The 12337-nt window shown below is 36.1% G+C and overlaps 1 protein-coding gene across 2 annotated transcripts in view; it reads right to left on the reverse strand.

The window, feature by feature from the left end:
* Positions 1-12337, reverse strand: part of LOC150079387 (mitogen-activated protein kinase kinase kinase 20-like) — a 269330-nt gene that overhangs the window by 146419 nt on the left and 110574 nt on the right. For both annotated transcript variants that reach the window (XM_090382216.1, XM_090382217.1), the window contains exon 7: positions 10451-10534. In XM_090382216.1, coding sequence (XP_090238342.1) covers positions 10451-10534 — 84 coding nt within the window. The remainder of the gene's footprint in view (positions 1-10450; positions 10535-12337) is intronic.

Raw genomic sequence — 12337 nt, forward strand, 5'->3', positions numbered from 1 at the left:
GAATACCGAAACGCCATGTTGTATCAAAGGCCTTTTCTAAATCGAACCTTACCATAACGAGGTGGTCATTTCTGACAAAAGCATTTCTGATGTTTGATTCTACTTTGGTCATCATATCTAATGCAGATCTATTTTGCAAAAAGCCATACTAATTTCTATGTAAGATGCTATGTTACTCAAGACACCAGGTGAGATGCTTGAGAACCATTTTCTCCAGTGTTTTCCCCAAACAACTAGTTAAGGAAATTGGACAATAATTTCCTGGATTAGAGAGGTCTTTTCTTGGTTTAAGGATGGCTAATACAAGTGGATGTCTCCAAGAGTGAGGATAAACATGTTCCTCAAAAATTCTGTTAAAAAATTAAAAGAATTTGTAAAGCAGTATCATTCAAGTGTTTTAGCATAATATAAAATATACCATCAGGGCCAGCTGCACTATTGGGTGCTCTGTTAAGAGCATCCATTAATTCGGATATAGTAAAAGGCTGATTATATGGAAGAGGCAGACTGGTGTTGAATTTTAACTTATACCTTTCTGCTACCACTTTAATTTGTTGGAATGAAGCATCATATGAATTTGCTGCTGAAATTTTCGCAAAGGCTTTAGCAAAAGCGTTTGCTATGTCTTTGGGGAAAGACAGTTCCTGTCCATTACAGATCAATATTGGAGAGGATGACAATGGATATTTGCCATTCAGATGTTGGATTTTCCTCCAGATTAATCTAATATCGGTGTTTTTGGTGATAGTGGAAGCGAACTGTATCCAGGAATCTTTTTTGGCTTTCCTTCTTATTTGTCGTGCTTTAGCATTTAGTTTCTTGTAATTTATAAGGTTAATAATAGTAGGATGCTTGCGGAAAATATTCCAAGCTTTGTTCTTTTCTTTTTTTGCTCTATTACATTCATCATTCCACCAGTAGTTTTTGCACCTGAGTGGATGAGTTGACGACTGAAGAATAGCTTTGTCAGCTGCTGCTAGTATCTGTTTAGTAATATGGTCATTAGCTTCATCTGTTGACTGGTTCAGAATGAAGTTTTTATCTAAAACTGTACTTAAGGAAAATTTTTCCCAGTTTGCCTTTGTAAATTTCCATCTTCTGCGAGATTTCCAGATAGGTGGGGGTAGTTTGGAATTTACAAGTAACTGGAAGATGATCACTATTGTGGGGATTATCCAATACCACCCAATGTATACTTGGGTACAGAGTGGAGGAACAGATAGATAGATCTATGGCTGAAGTATTTCCTGAGTGAAAATCAGGCATACTGTAATCATTGATATGGCATGCCTAAAAACTAGACAGGCAGATATCTAAAGGAATCCCACTTGCCTTCAAGTTTTTCAGAAGGGTACACTCAATATTATACTCCACCTTCAAACAATGGCAGCGAATGGAAGCTGATGGTTAATTATTTATTTATTATTTTTTTTTGTTAGGGAAGGTCACTACAATAGGTTATATAGCTTGGAATCATTTTGCTTACTGCTATTTGTAGGAATCAAATACAATACATTTCTCAAAACTATCATCATCTCTTCCTTCTCTTTCTGTCCAATTTCACTAATAATACCTACTGTTTTTGTTCTTCTGTATCCATATTTTTTTTGCTATTTCACTATTAGAAAACATTTTTCTGAACAAATGCACCCCCACAATTATCATTATCACAACTCAGAGGAAAATCATGTTATATGGACAATGTGAACAAGCATTCAGTACATATGAATTTATCACATTCACTTTGAAATTCTACATCTATTTTAGCATTTCTTTCTTTCCACATTTTAATATGCACAATATTTACATATTTTTTTGAAAATGTTTGATTACATCATTATTCTTTTCCTTGAAACTGAAAATTCATATTTATATACAATATAGGAAGCTACTATGTTACCTTTTCCAGATTTTATAATACAGTAAAAATCTTGTGAATGTCTTCTTAAACATTACATTGTATTTCTTTGGTATCTTAGCAATGGATACTCTAAAATTAAGTTTGGTTTAATGTTAGATCAAACACAGAATGCACATTATAGTCTGTAATATTTAACATCTTATTCTGCATGTTCCACTATTTTACACCATAAACAAGCACAGCTGATGGTCAATCTGTTTACTAGAGATGAATAGCAAAATTTCAAGCAAAACTTTGCAGGAATGTTTTAAAAATTATAAATTTAATGGTAAAGTAGTAACTTTACTATTCAGAAACATGTTCTTTACTGTTTTTATATGGATAGATAAATGCTATGTTAGGCCAGTAATCAGGAGAATGGTAAAAAATATCGGTATCGCTGTCATAAAATCAGAGAGTTAACTGTTATATATTAGCCAGCATACTATTCATAGAATAGGGGTAAAAATAGTTTATGTTATTCAATACAGTAACCACTGTTAAAATAACAATAGGTCTCCAAATTTATTTCTCATAAAATACACAAGATACAGAGGTGACTTGCCCTTACTTTTCAACATAGTCTCCTAGAAGCTACACACGTTTTTCATACTAGTTCTTCCAAGCTGTGAAGGCAGTGGCAAAGTTTTCTTTGGAGGTATGTTCGGCCCACTTCGATAAATGCCAGAAGTAGCTGCTTGTTGGCTAGGAAATCTTCTGCCATGAAGAACATCTGTCATTGTCGGGAACAACCAAAAGTCACTAGATGCAAGATCAGGTGAGTATGAAGGATATGGGATAATCTCAATGTTGTTTTCTTTAAAAAATTTTGCACATTTCCAGAACAGTGGAGTGAAGCATTGTCTAATGGAAATGAATGTGATTCAGTCTGTATGGATGTTTTTTCTGAAGTGCTGGAAGGAACTTTTTCCCCAGAACTTCTTTGTATGAGTTTGCTGTAACTGTAGTTCCCATGGGTACACAATGTTTAAGGATTATTCCATCAATGTCCCAGAAAACATCAACCATTGTTTACTCTGCACTTGCAGAACACAGAACTTTTTGGGTGGTAGTGAATCAGTGTGCTTCCACTGGGCAGACTAACATTTCTTTTCTTGATTGAAGAGTGTTGACAAAAGTGTGTGTGTGTGTGTGTGTGTGTGTGTGTGTGTGTGTGTGTGTGTGTGTGTGTGTGTGTGTGTGTGTGTGTGTGTGTGTGTGTGTGTGTGTGTTCGTGATGAGTGAAGGATGCCATTTTAAGTATTATAAACATAGCACATAGCATACTGTTTAGTTTAAATCAATGTAAAATACTGCACTGTGCTGCCATATTCTGAAAACATTCAGAACTAATTTGCAGTTCTGACCAAAAGTAGTCCTGCGCACATACTTCAATGGTTTTGTGAGAAATAAATTTGGAGACCATATAACTTGAATGCACCTCACCTAGCAGCATGCTAAATAGGTTGTTGTTCTACAGTTTTAGACACATTACCAATTTAGACCATACTGCACTACTGTGTATGTGTGCAGAAGTGTGTTCATAGGCCAATTTCCATGTTGTGTGGACTGAAAATTTCAGAATAACTTGTGGAGGAAACCCAACTCCCTCTAACTGAGATTGGACAATTACAGTTGAAGTCAATTAAGTCACTTGGTGAAATGAATGACACTTGGTGAAACCATCACTCTCACACAGAAGACATTAAATAGATAAAATGAGCATTCTTGAATTGGTGATCCCAATGTGACAGGAAACGCGTTCCCTTAGATCTGTTAACGTGTTTGGGGCACTCTGACAGACAACATTATTTGGATACCTCGAAAGAATGCTGTCACCAATCTAAGGGAATATTAAATAAACTTCCACTTATATTCTGAACAGTCGAGGCTAGAAGAGTTTATGATTTCCTTGTAACCATACTAGTAGAGGCTTGTGACGCAAGAAAGCATCAGCCAAAAAAAAAAAAAAACATTTCACATATCCAAACCCTCTAAACGTTTGTCCAGTTCCTCCTTGAATTTATTTAAGATATCAAATTCCACAATGACAGATGGAAGTTTGTTCAAGCAATCAACTACCCACTGGTTAAAGGCAAATTTCCACACATCCATTCTATAATTGTCTTTCCTCAATTTGAATTTATGCCCCATCAGGTTCATAATCTGAGCAAGAGGAAGAATCCCGTCAGAATTGAGCCTGCTCAACCCATTCAAGACCTTATACACCTCAATCATATTACCTCGCAGGTGCCTAGTCTCCAGAAGCTGCAATTTGCAGAACTTAAGCCTTTCTTGGTAAGACCACCCTTTTATTGCCGTCACCAATCTTGTTCCCTTCTCTGTACATGCTCAAGCAACTTTACATCCTTGGTCAGGACATGCCTTAAGGCATGGCCTGACCATTGCCTTATACAAGGGGATAATCACCTCCTTTTCCCTAATAGCAAAATTCCTGTATATCATTGACAATACCCCATGACCTCTGGCAGGCTGTCTGCACTGCTCAGAAAATATCATATCTGACTGCACAATTACTCCAAGGTATTTTTCATTTTCTATCATCCTAAGTGTAGTACCACACAGTTGGTACATTTTTCTGGGGTTACTTTTACCGATATACAGTATTTTGCATTTGTCAATGTTAAACTTGAGTTGCCACTTCTCAGCCCATCTGCCCAAATTTTCTAGATCCTGTTGCAGTAGCACACTGCCATTACTGTCCTTAACAACTCTGCCAAACTTTGTATCATCTGCAAACTTCGACACGAAGCCTCATATACCTTCATCAATATCATTGAAAAATATACAAAACAACAGTGGGCCCAACATCAAATCCTGGGGGACTCTACTAATAATGTTAGTCCAAGAAGAGCAGCATCCATTGATTACCACTCCCTATCTTCTCCCACTCAACCACCCTTTTATCCATTGTAGTAACTTACCCATAATAACATATTGCTCCAATTTGTACAGTAATAAATAGCAGTCTTCCATGCGCAACAGTGTCAAAAGCTTTCCTGAAATCCAAGTATATGATATCAAAATTATTTTTTTGCATCCAATTCCTTTGTAACCACATCATAGTATCCAATCAAATTTGTGAGATAAGACTTTCCCTGAACAAACCCATGCCATTTCTGAATTATTGCTGCAGTCTTGTGTAGATGATCCTGCAATGCATCTTTAATCAGTGACTCCATTATTTTACCTGGAACAGAAGTTAAACTAACTGCTAGCCCTCTAATTATTCGTGTCACTCTTAGATCACCCTTTATGAATTGGGGATATATTTGCACATTTTCAGTAGAGGTGTATTGCTAAAAAATATAGTACCGGAACACTTGTTCTCCAGAAGACTATATGATAATGCCACTTCAACTGTACAGTAACTGAATCAGACTTCAGATTCACAGTTCATAGAACAACCAGTTCTAGCATTCAGCTCATGGCAAATCAAAATGCAGTGTTTGCATGCATCACAGTATATCTCATTTTTTGGATTTCTTTATTTAACACATCGTACTTTAGTAAGAAACGTTCACGTTTTATTGCGAAATTTAAATTTTTATTTCCAGCGCTTTTATCGGTTTTATTATCTCGTGTTTTATCTACATTGTTTATTGTAATTTATTTTATTGTATTTTAAAAATTACATATTGTATTGTACAGACAGTTACCTTTTTTAACAGTTTTATCCAGTGTAATTATATCATTCTATTTATTTAATTTTATTTGTATCATTATTATTTAAATACAACACAATGCTAATTTATTTAATAACAGTTGATGCAGGATTGTACAGTTATTGTGAAGATGGCTAAGAGTTTGCTTAATTCCTTCGCCGCCTCCTTTAATATAACTGGATAGATTCCATCCATCCCGGATGCCTTTCTTATCCATCCATCCCGGATGCCTTTCTTTCTTTAGCTTCAACAATTTCTCCTCCAGTTTGCTCTCAGTTATTACAAAATCATTAAACACCCTGTCACAATTTGATAAACTTCTGGCATTTTCCCCCCTTAACCCTTCATCGGTTGCTATGTATCTCTCAGATACATACGATATATCTTTCTTTATTTCTGGGAACAAGATGTTGCTGCGCATGTGTGCTTCTCAGTAGCTTCCTACATTGCTTCTTGGAAGCCATTGGTACTAGTTTTGTTTTTCCAAGCCTTTTGGTTTCGATTCAGTGTGCTGTTTGTATCTGTGAGAGACAGTGTGTCCTTCTGCATAAGTGGTGCTGCATTGCTTTTGATGGCTGGGATGGATTGCTTATACCCAAGTAATGCAAATAATGCCAAAATTATTCATGCCTTGCTGTTCCCTGAGGAAGTGAGTGACAAAAGCACTGATGACGGGACAGAATCCGATCAGGATTACGTTGTAACAAGAGAAGAGAACTCTGAGTGCACAAGATGCTACATCAGGGGAGGAAAGTTGCAACGAAGAGGACAACACTGGCAATTTTTTCATAGGAAAAGATAAATCAACAAAGTGGAGGAAAGTTAATAGATGAACAAAAATTCAGCACAGATCTCAAAATCATCTAACAAAATTGCCTGGGGTTATTGGTCAAGCAAGAAACACCAGCACGCCATCCGAAGCATGGAACTGCCTTATTACTAACAAAATTTTAGATAAGATTGTTGAATACACAAATCAGTATATTCAAACTGTTCAGTCAAACTACAGGCAGGAAAGAGATGCCAAATTTACAGACTTTTTTCATTACAGACCAAATTTTCATTGGCCTTCTTTATTTAGCTGAAGCACTTCGGAGTAACAAGCAAAGATTGGAAGAGTTATGGGGAACTGACGGAAATGGCATTTAAAAATTTAGCTTAGTAATGAACCATAGACGCTTCAAGTTCCTCATTAGGTGTATAAGATTCAATGATCAAACAACTAGAGATGAGAAAAGAAAACATGATTGCCTCGCCTCCATAAGAGATTTTCACTGAATTTGTAAAAATCTGCAAGACGTGTTACTGTCCAGGTCAGAATCTAACTATTGATGAGAAATTAGAGGCCTTCAGAGGTAAAGGCAGTTTCAAACAGTATATAACTTCAAAGCCCAACAAATATGGACTCAAAATATATGCCTTAATAGATACTAGGGTGTTGAAATTACAATCTTGAAATATACACACAGGGAAGCAACCCGAATGTCTGTACCAAATCAGCAATAGACCATCTGATGTTGTCAAAAGACTGCAGAAATTATCCATGGGACTGGACAGAACATTACAGTGGATAATTCGTTTAAGGATGTCAATTTAGTTTTGGAACTCAGAAAAAGGAAACTCTCTTATGTTGGAATGATAAAAAAGAAGAAACCGCAACATCCAGTCAAATTTGTGTAAGCCACGAGCTGACCTGAAAAATCGAGTTTGTTTCACTTCAGGAAAGAAGCAACAATTGTTTCTTACATACCGAAGAAATCAAAGAATGTCATCTTGATTTTCTCCTTGCATTTTGATGATGCCATTAACCATGAAACAGATGATCAGCTGAAACCAGAAATTGCAACATTTTATAATGCAACCAAGTCTGAAGTAGACACCGTGGATCAGATGTGTGTGACTTACAATGTGGCACGAGCTTCTCGTCGTTGGCCGATGGTGATATTCTATGTCATGCTAAACATTAGCAGAATCAATGCACAAGTGATCTACATGAGAAATGAAAAAGAAGTAAAGAGCTGCAGACTCTTCCTCAAGCAAGTTTCTGCAGAATTAATGGTTGAGGAATTTCATTAGCATCCTAATGAAATTCCTGTTTTTCTTAGCGTCCTTTGCCAAAGATTTCTCGTGATCTACCTTTGCTTGCCTAACTTCCTTTGTGACTGGATTACAGAATAGCTTATATCAATCATTGGCTTCTGTGTCACCTGATATTTTATATGTATCCCATGCATTTTTATTCTCTGGAACGAGTCTCATTAGTTCCTTTGACATCCATTTAGGCCTAAACCTTAAACAGTATTTCTTAGTTGGTATGAAAAGCCGAGTAGCTTCCACGATTACTTCTTTGAATGCTTCCCATTTAGAATTTGCTGCTGGTAACATTGTCAGTTAGTCCCATTATATAGAATTTAAAAACTGTCTGAGACTACTATAGTCACCTTTATGGAAGCAAACACCCATCCCTTTACCGCTGATGGAAGTAATATCTTTTTTAAGTAAATCCCACAGCGTACTGATGTAGGGATCACAAGAAAAATTCTGCAAATTCTTAATGCATGAATAATCACTGCTGATAACCAGACCAGGAGTATTACTCTCTTTGGTTGCCTCTCTAACATGTTGCTGTAGAAAACAAGCATCCAATAAATCCACAAAAGTCTTGCTAATGTGCGAGTGACCAATCCACAAGTTCCAGGCAATATCTGGTAAGTTAATATCCCCCATTATTAGACAATCTGATTTACTGGCCCACTTTATTTCTCTGTACAGTTGTTCTTTGTACTCATCAGAGTCATTTGTCCTATAACACATTCCTACTATCATTTTTGCTTTCCCAGTGCTTACATCATACCAAACTGACTCAACATTGCACTGACCATCTATGTCAACTGGATACACTTCCTTAGATTTTATGTTTCTTAACTAACAGCATAACCCCTCTTCCCTTCCTATCTTATCCTACTATCCTTTCTGTACACACTGTACTCCCCAAATTCCAATTCTGACTGATTATATCGGTGACAACGTATCTATGATATATCTGATATATCCCAACAATATCTGCCTTTGATGTCTAGAGTAGCACTTCAAATTCATTGAATTTAGTTGCTATACTACTAGCATTGGTGTACATTCAAGTATACATGCACCTATTCTCATTCTTAGTTATGCTAACACAGTCCATGTATTTATTTGTTCCGTCATGACTCCCACCAGTCCCTGGAAACCCCGGCACCCCACTCTCCAATCTAATAGGAGTGCAAGAATCACTTGCACCTCTGCCTGCGGCTAGTATTAATCTTTTAGTCTGTGAATCCCCCCCCCCAAGCTAGCAGTTTTCCAACCCACCTAATGCTGCCTCAATACCATCAGCAAATATTCTTGCATCCCTTCTATTTAAGTGTATCCTATCCCTGTAGAAGCAGTCTCTCCTGTTAACAAGCACAGATCATGCTAAGAAAAATTCTACCCCGTGAACCTTGCATAATCCCTCTAGGGCCGAATTGATTGACAAGGCTCTCATCATGTACTCCCTCCTATCGTGTCTAGGCAGAATTGCAGACAATTTCAAATTTAATCCTAACTCATGACTTTTTCTCAACATTGACCTATACTTGTTAAGTAAGTCTGCAGATCTCCTACTCTTAATGTCATTAGTGCCAACGCGTACAACAATATCCTGTTTGTGCCCTTAAAAGATGATATCTGCTCTACGTCATCAACTTTTGCCCCTGGCAGACATACCCTGGTCCTATGCCACCTATCCTTTTTACGAATTATATATTACCCATCTCCCTGACAATGGAGTCACCGACAATAATCTCCCGAGGGACAAGCACATTCTGCCTTGAAGATTGCCGCTGTATAGCTTGATGCACAAGAGGAAACTCTGGCATTGAGATGGGCAGCTGAGAGCTTGATGGGTCTCCCACTTTAATACCTTCGAGGCTATCTACCAGAATCTTCAATAGGCACCCATCAGAACGCTGAGTTGGTGCCGAATTTCTTGACACACTCTGCACCTAGCACACACACACAAAGACATCCTCTTTGGCTAGATCATGTCCTGTTCCAGAATGATCTGTAAACATTTCAGAAGCTGCACATTTTTTGAGGCAATGATGCATTGGAGAACCATCCCCCTCGGTTCTCCCCCAAGCCACAGCACTTTTGCTACTTTGTGCTCGTTGTTTTGCTGCTCTAGTCTGGGGCATGATATCTGATTGAATAAAATGAAAATTAATAAGATTATCAAATACTACACTATCTGATAGATTTCTAAATGCAGTGATACGTACTACACTATCTAGTTTTACGTTAGCTACCACAATTAAAATATATATATATTTACCACAATTAAAAGTTTTAATTCCCTATCACTCAATCTATATGAAACAATGATTTTAGATTTATTTCAGCTGATTTCTGTTTATATATTTATTTTTTTTATTTCAGCTGATTTACTACTACAATAGCTAACAATGGGCTGTGCACTTTTGTTGCAATGTGCACAGCACTTCCATGAATGTTACCCTAGGACTAATTTAACTACAGTGGCAGGAAAGATCATTGAGTCTATGATCAAAGGTGCATTACATTGCCAGATCATCTTGAGAGACGGTGCCATTTTAAGCACTGGGCTGAAATATGCATCTTGGAAGAGCTGCCTTCTTCATAGTTAGCAGGTGGTGTTTAGATACAATGACTATACTATTTAAATTCATACAGTATTCCAAACACAACTAATTCATTTCAGTAAATATTTTTCAAAATTAAGTTTTTCACTGAATTTCTAGAAATCCCTTAATCAGAAGTGCACTACAACTAGCTATAAACTAGCAAATTTTTTTTATATTCTTACCTCAGGTGCCATCCATGGTAAAGTCCCTGCCATTGACATTTTTGTTGTATTTCCTAAGAATCTTGATGCTCCAAAATCACATATCTGTAACAACAGAGAAAATTTTCCTGTTCTATTTAAATCTAGCTTATGAATTGTTGGTGTGTTGTTTTGAACTGTCAAGAAGTAAATATAAAGTAATAAAAATTATTTTCATCAAAATGATAACAAACTTGTGATATTATTGATATACAATATTTTTCATCCTGAAGATGAAAAATATTGTATATCAATAATCATTGATATACAATCAAAAAATATTGTATTTCATCCTAAATCATTAGAAGAAATTTAAAAATCAGTTACTTTCATAGTGTTTTTGTCATTATGCATGGGTTAGATCCAATGAATTACAAAACTACTTGTGATTTTTAATTACAAAATTTGATTATAAAACTGATAAAATCAGTAACGAACCTCTGCCTACTGATACTGTGAACCTTTAGAATCAAGTCAGTGATTCAGGTTTTAAACTTTGCCTAAAGCTAAAGCAAAACCCTACTTGCATATGTAAAAACAAAAGTTTCACTCCAGTTCTCGTGTTGCCAATTTATTTCACTCTGTGGATAACTTAGTTTGCATTCAATGAAAGAATCTACTTGTCTTCTGAAGAGTCACCAATAATCAGAAAAACTAACGAAAGCAGTCTTTTTATAATTCCTATGTAACATTACATAGGGCATTTTTGATTCTACTACCAAACAAAGGAACAAAAGACACTTTTTAAGTTCCTCTTAAACTTATTTAACCTGGAATCAGTCATGCAGGTTCAATTTTAATATGACAATAAATCAGAAAATTGTGCTGCATCTATTCTGTCCACACAGCTCAAAATCCTGCATCATTTGAATTCTCTACAGAAAAATCTGTTAATTATAGCACAATCAAGAAAAATTCATGATTAAGTTAAATCTAATTATACGCACGTGTTGATCGACATACATTACGAAGATTTATTGATAGTAAGTTCACTTTACGCTACATACTTTCCTCCAATCAGCAACACTCTCTGTCTTGGTAACATTGATGCATCATCTAGAATCAAACTGTTTATGTGCATGCTTTTACAATTCATGTAGCAGGCACTCCTGTTAGTAACACGCTCTCGTCTAAACAAAGCATATGTTGAAAGACATGGTTTTTAAATTTGCATTTGGCAAAAGGCAAAAAAATGCAATTTAGAATTCTTTTTTGGTGATTTTTCAAAATTTTGCAAAAAAAGGCAAAAGGCAAAAAATGCAATTTAGAATTTTTTTTTTGATGATTTTTCAAAATTTTGCACGATAAATTTAAAAAAAAAAAAAAAAAATTTACTGAGTGATGTTATCCATTTAAAAACAACAATTACTTTAGGCTGAGTATATGGACAAATGTAATCATTTCTAAAGAGAGGCGCCTCCGTAGCCAGGTGGGCAGGAGCAGCAGTGTGTAGCACACGCTTCTTGATTAGACCGGGGTTCGAGCCCGTGCCCACCAAATACGGAGGATGCAGAAAGGTCAGGGAATGACCACTGTATATCCCCGGAGCAATATGGCCTTAGTTGCTAATGCTCCTAAAAACCAAAGAACAAAACGAACGAACATTTCTAAAGAGCCAAAATCCAAGTAAAACATAACGCAGAATGGCATTACTTTATAAAACTATTTCAATTTTAGATAACTTTTGCCACCATCCATGACAGACCTCATCACTAACATTTGAAATTTCTTCACAAAGATGATTTGCACCTGATGATCAAGTGTAAAAAAAGACATTATTTTCATAAAATGACATGTCTTTTTTGGAAATTTACAAGTCTTGAATCTTGCACAATTAAGGCCTTTAGTAAATTGTTCAGTCTTTTCACA

Source organism: Mastigoproctus giganteus, chromosome 10 (assembly GCF_048544385.1).
Source record: "Mastigoproctus giganteus isolate SK-2022 chromosome 10, ASM4854438v1, whole genome shotgun sequence".
Lineage (NCBI taxonomy): Eukaryota > Metazoa > Arthropoda > Arachnida > Uropygi > Thelyphonidae > Mastigoproctus > Mastigoproctus giganteus.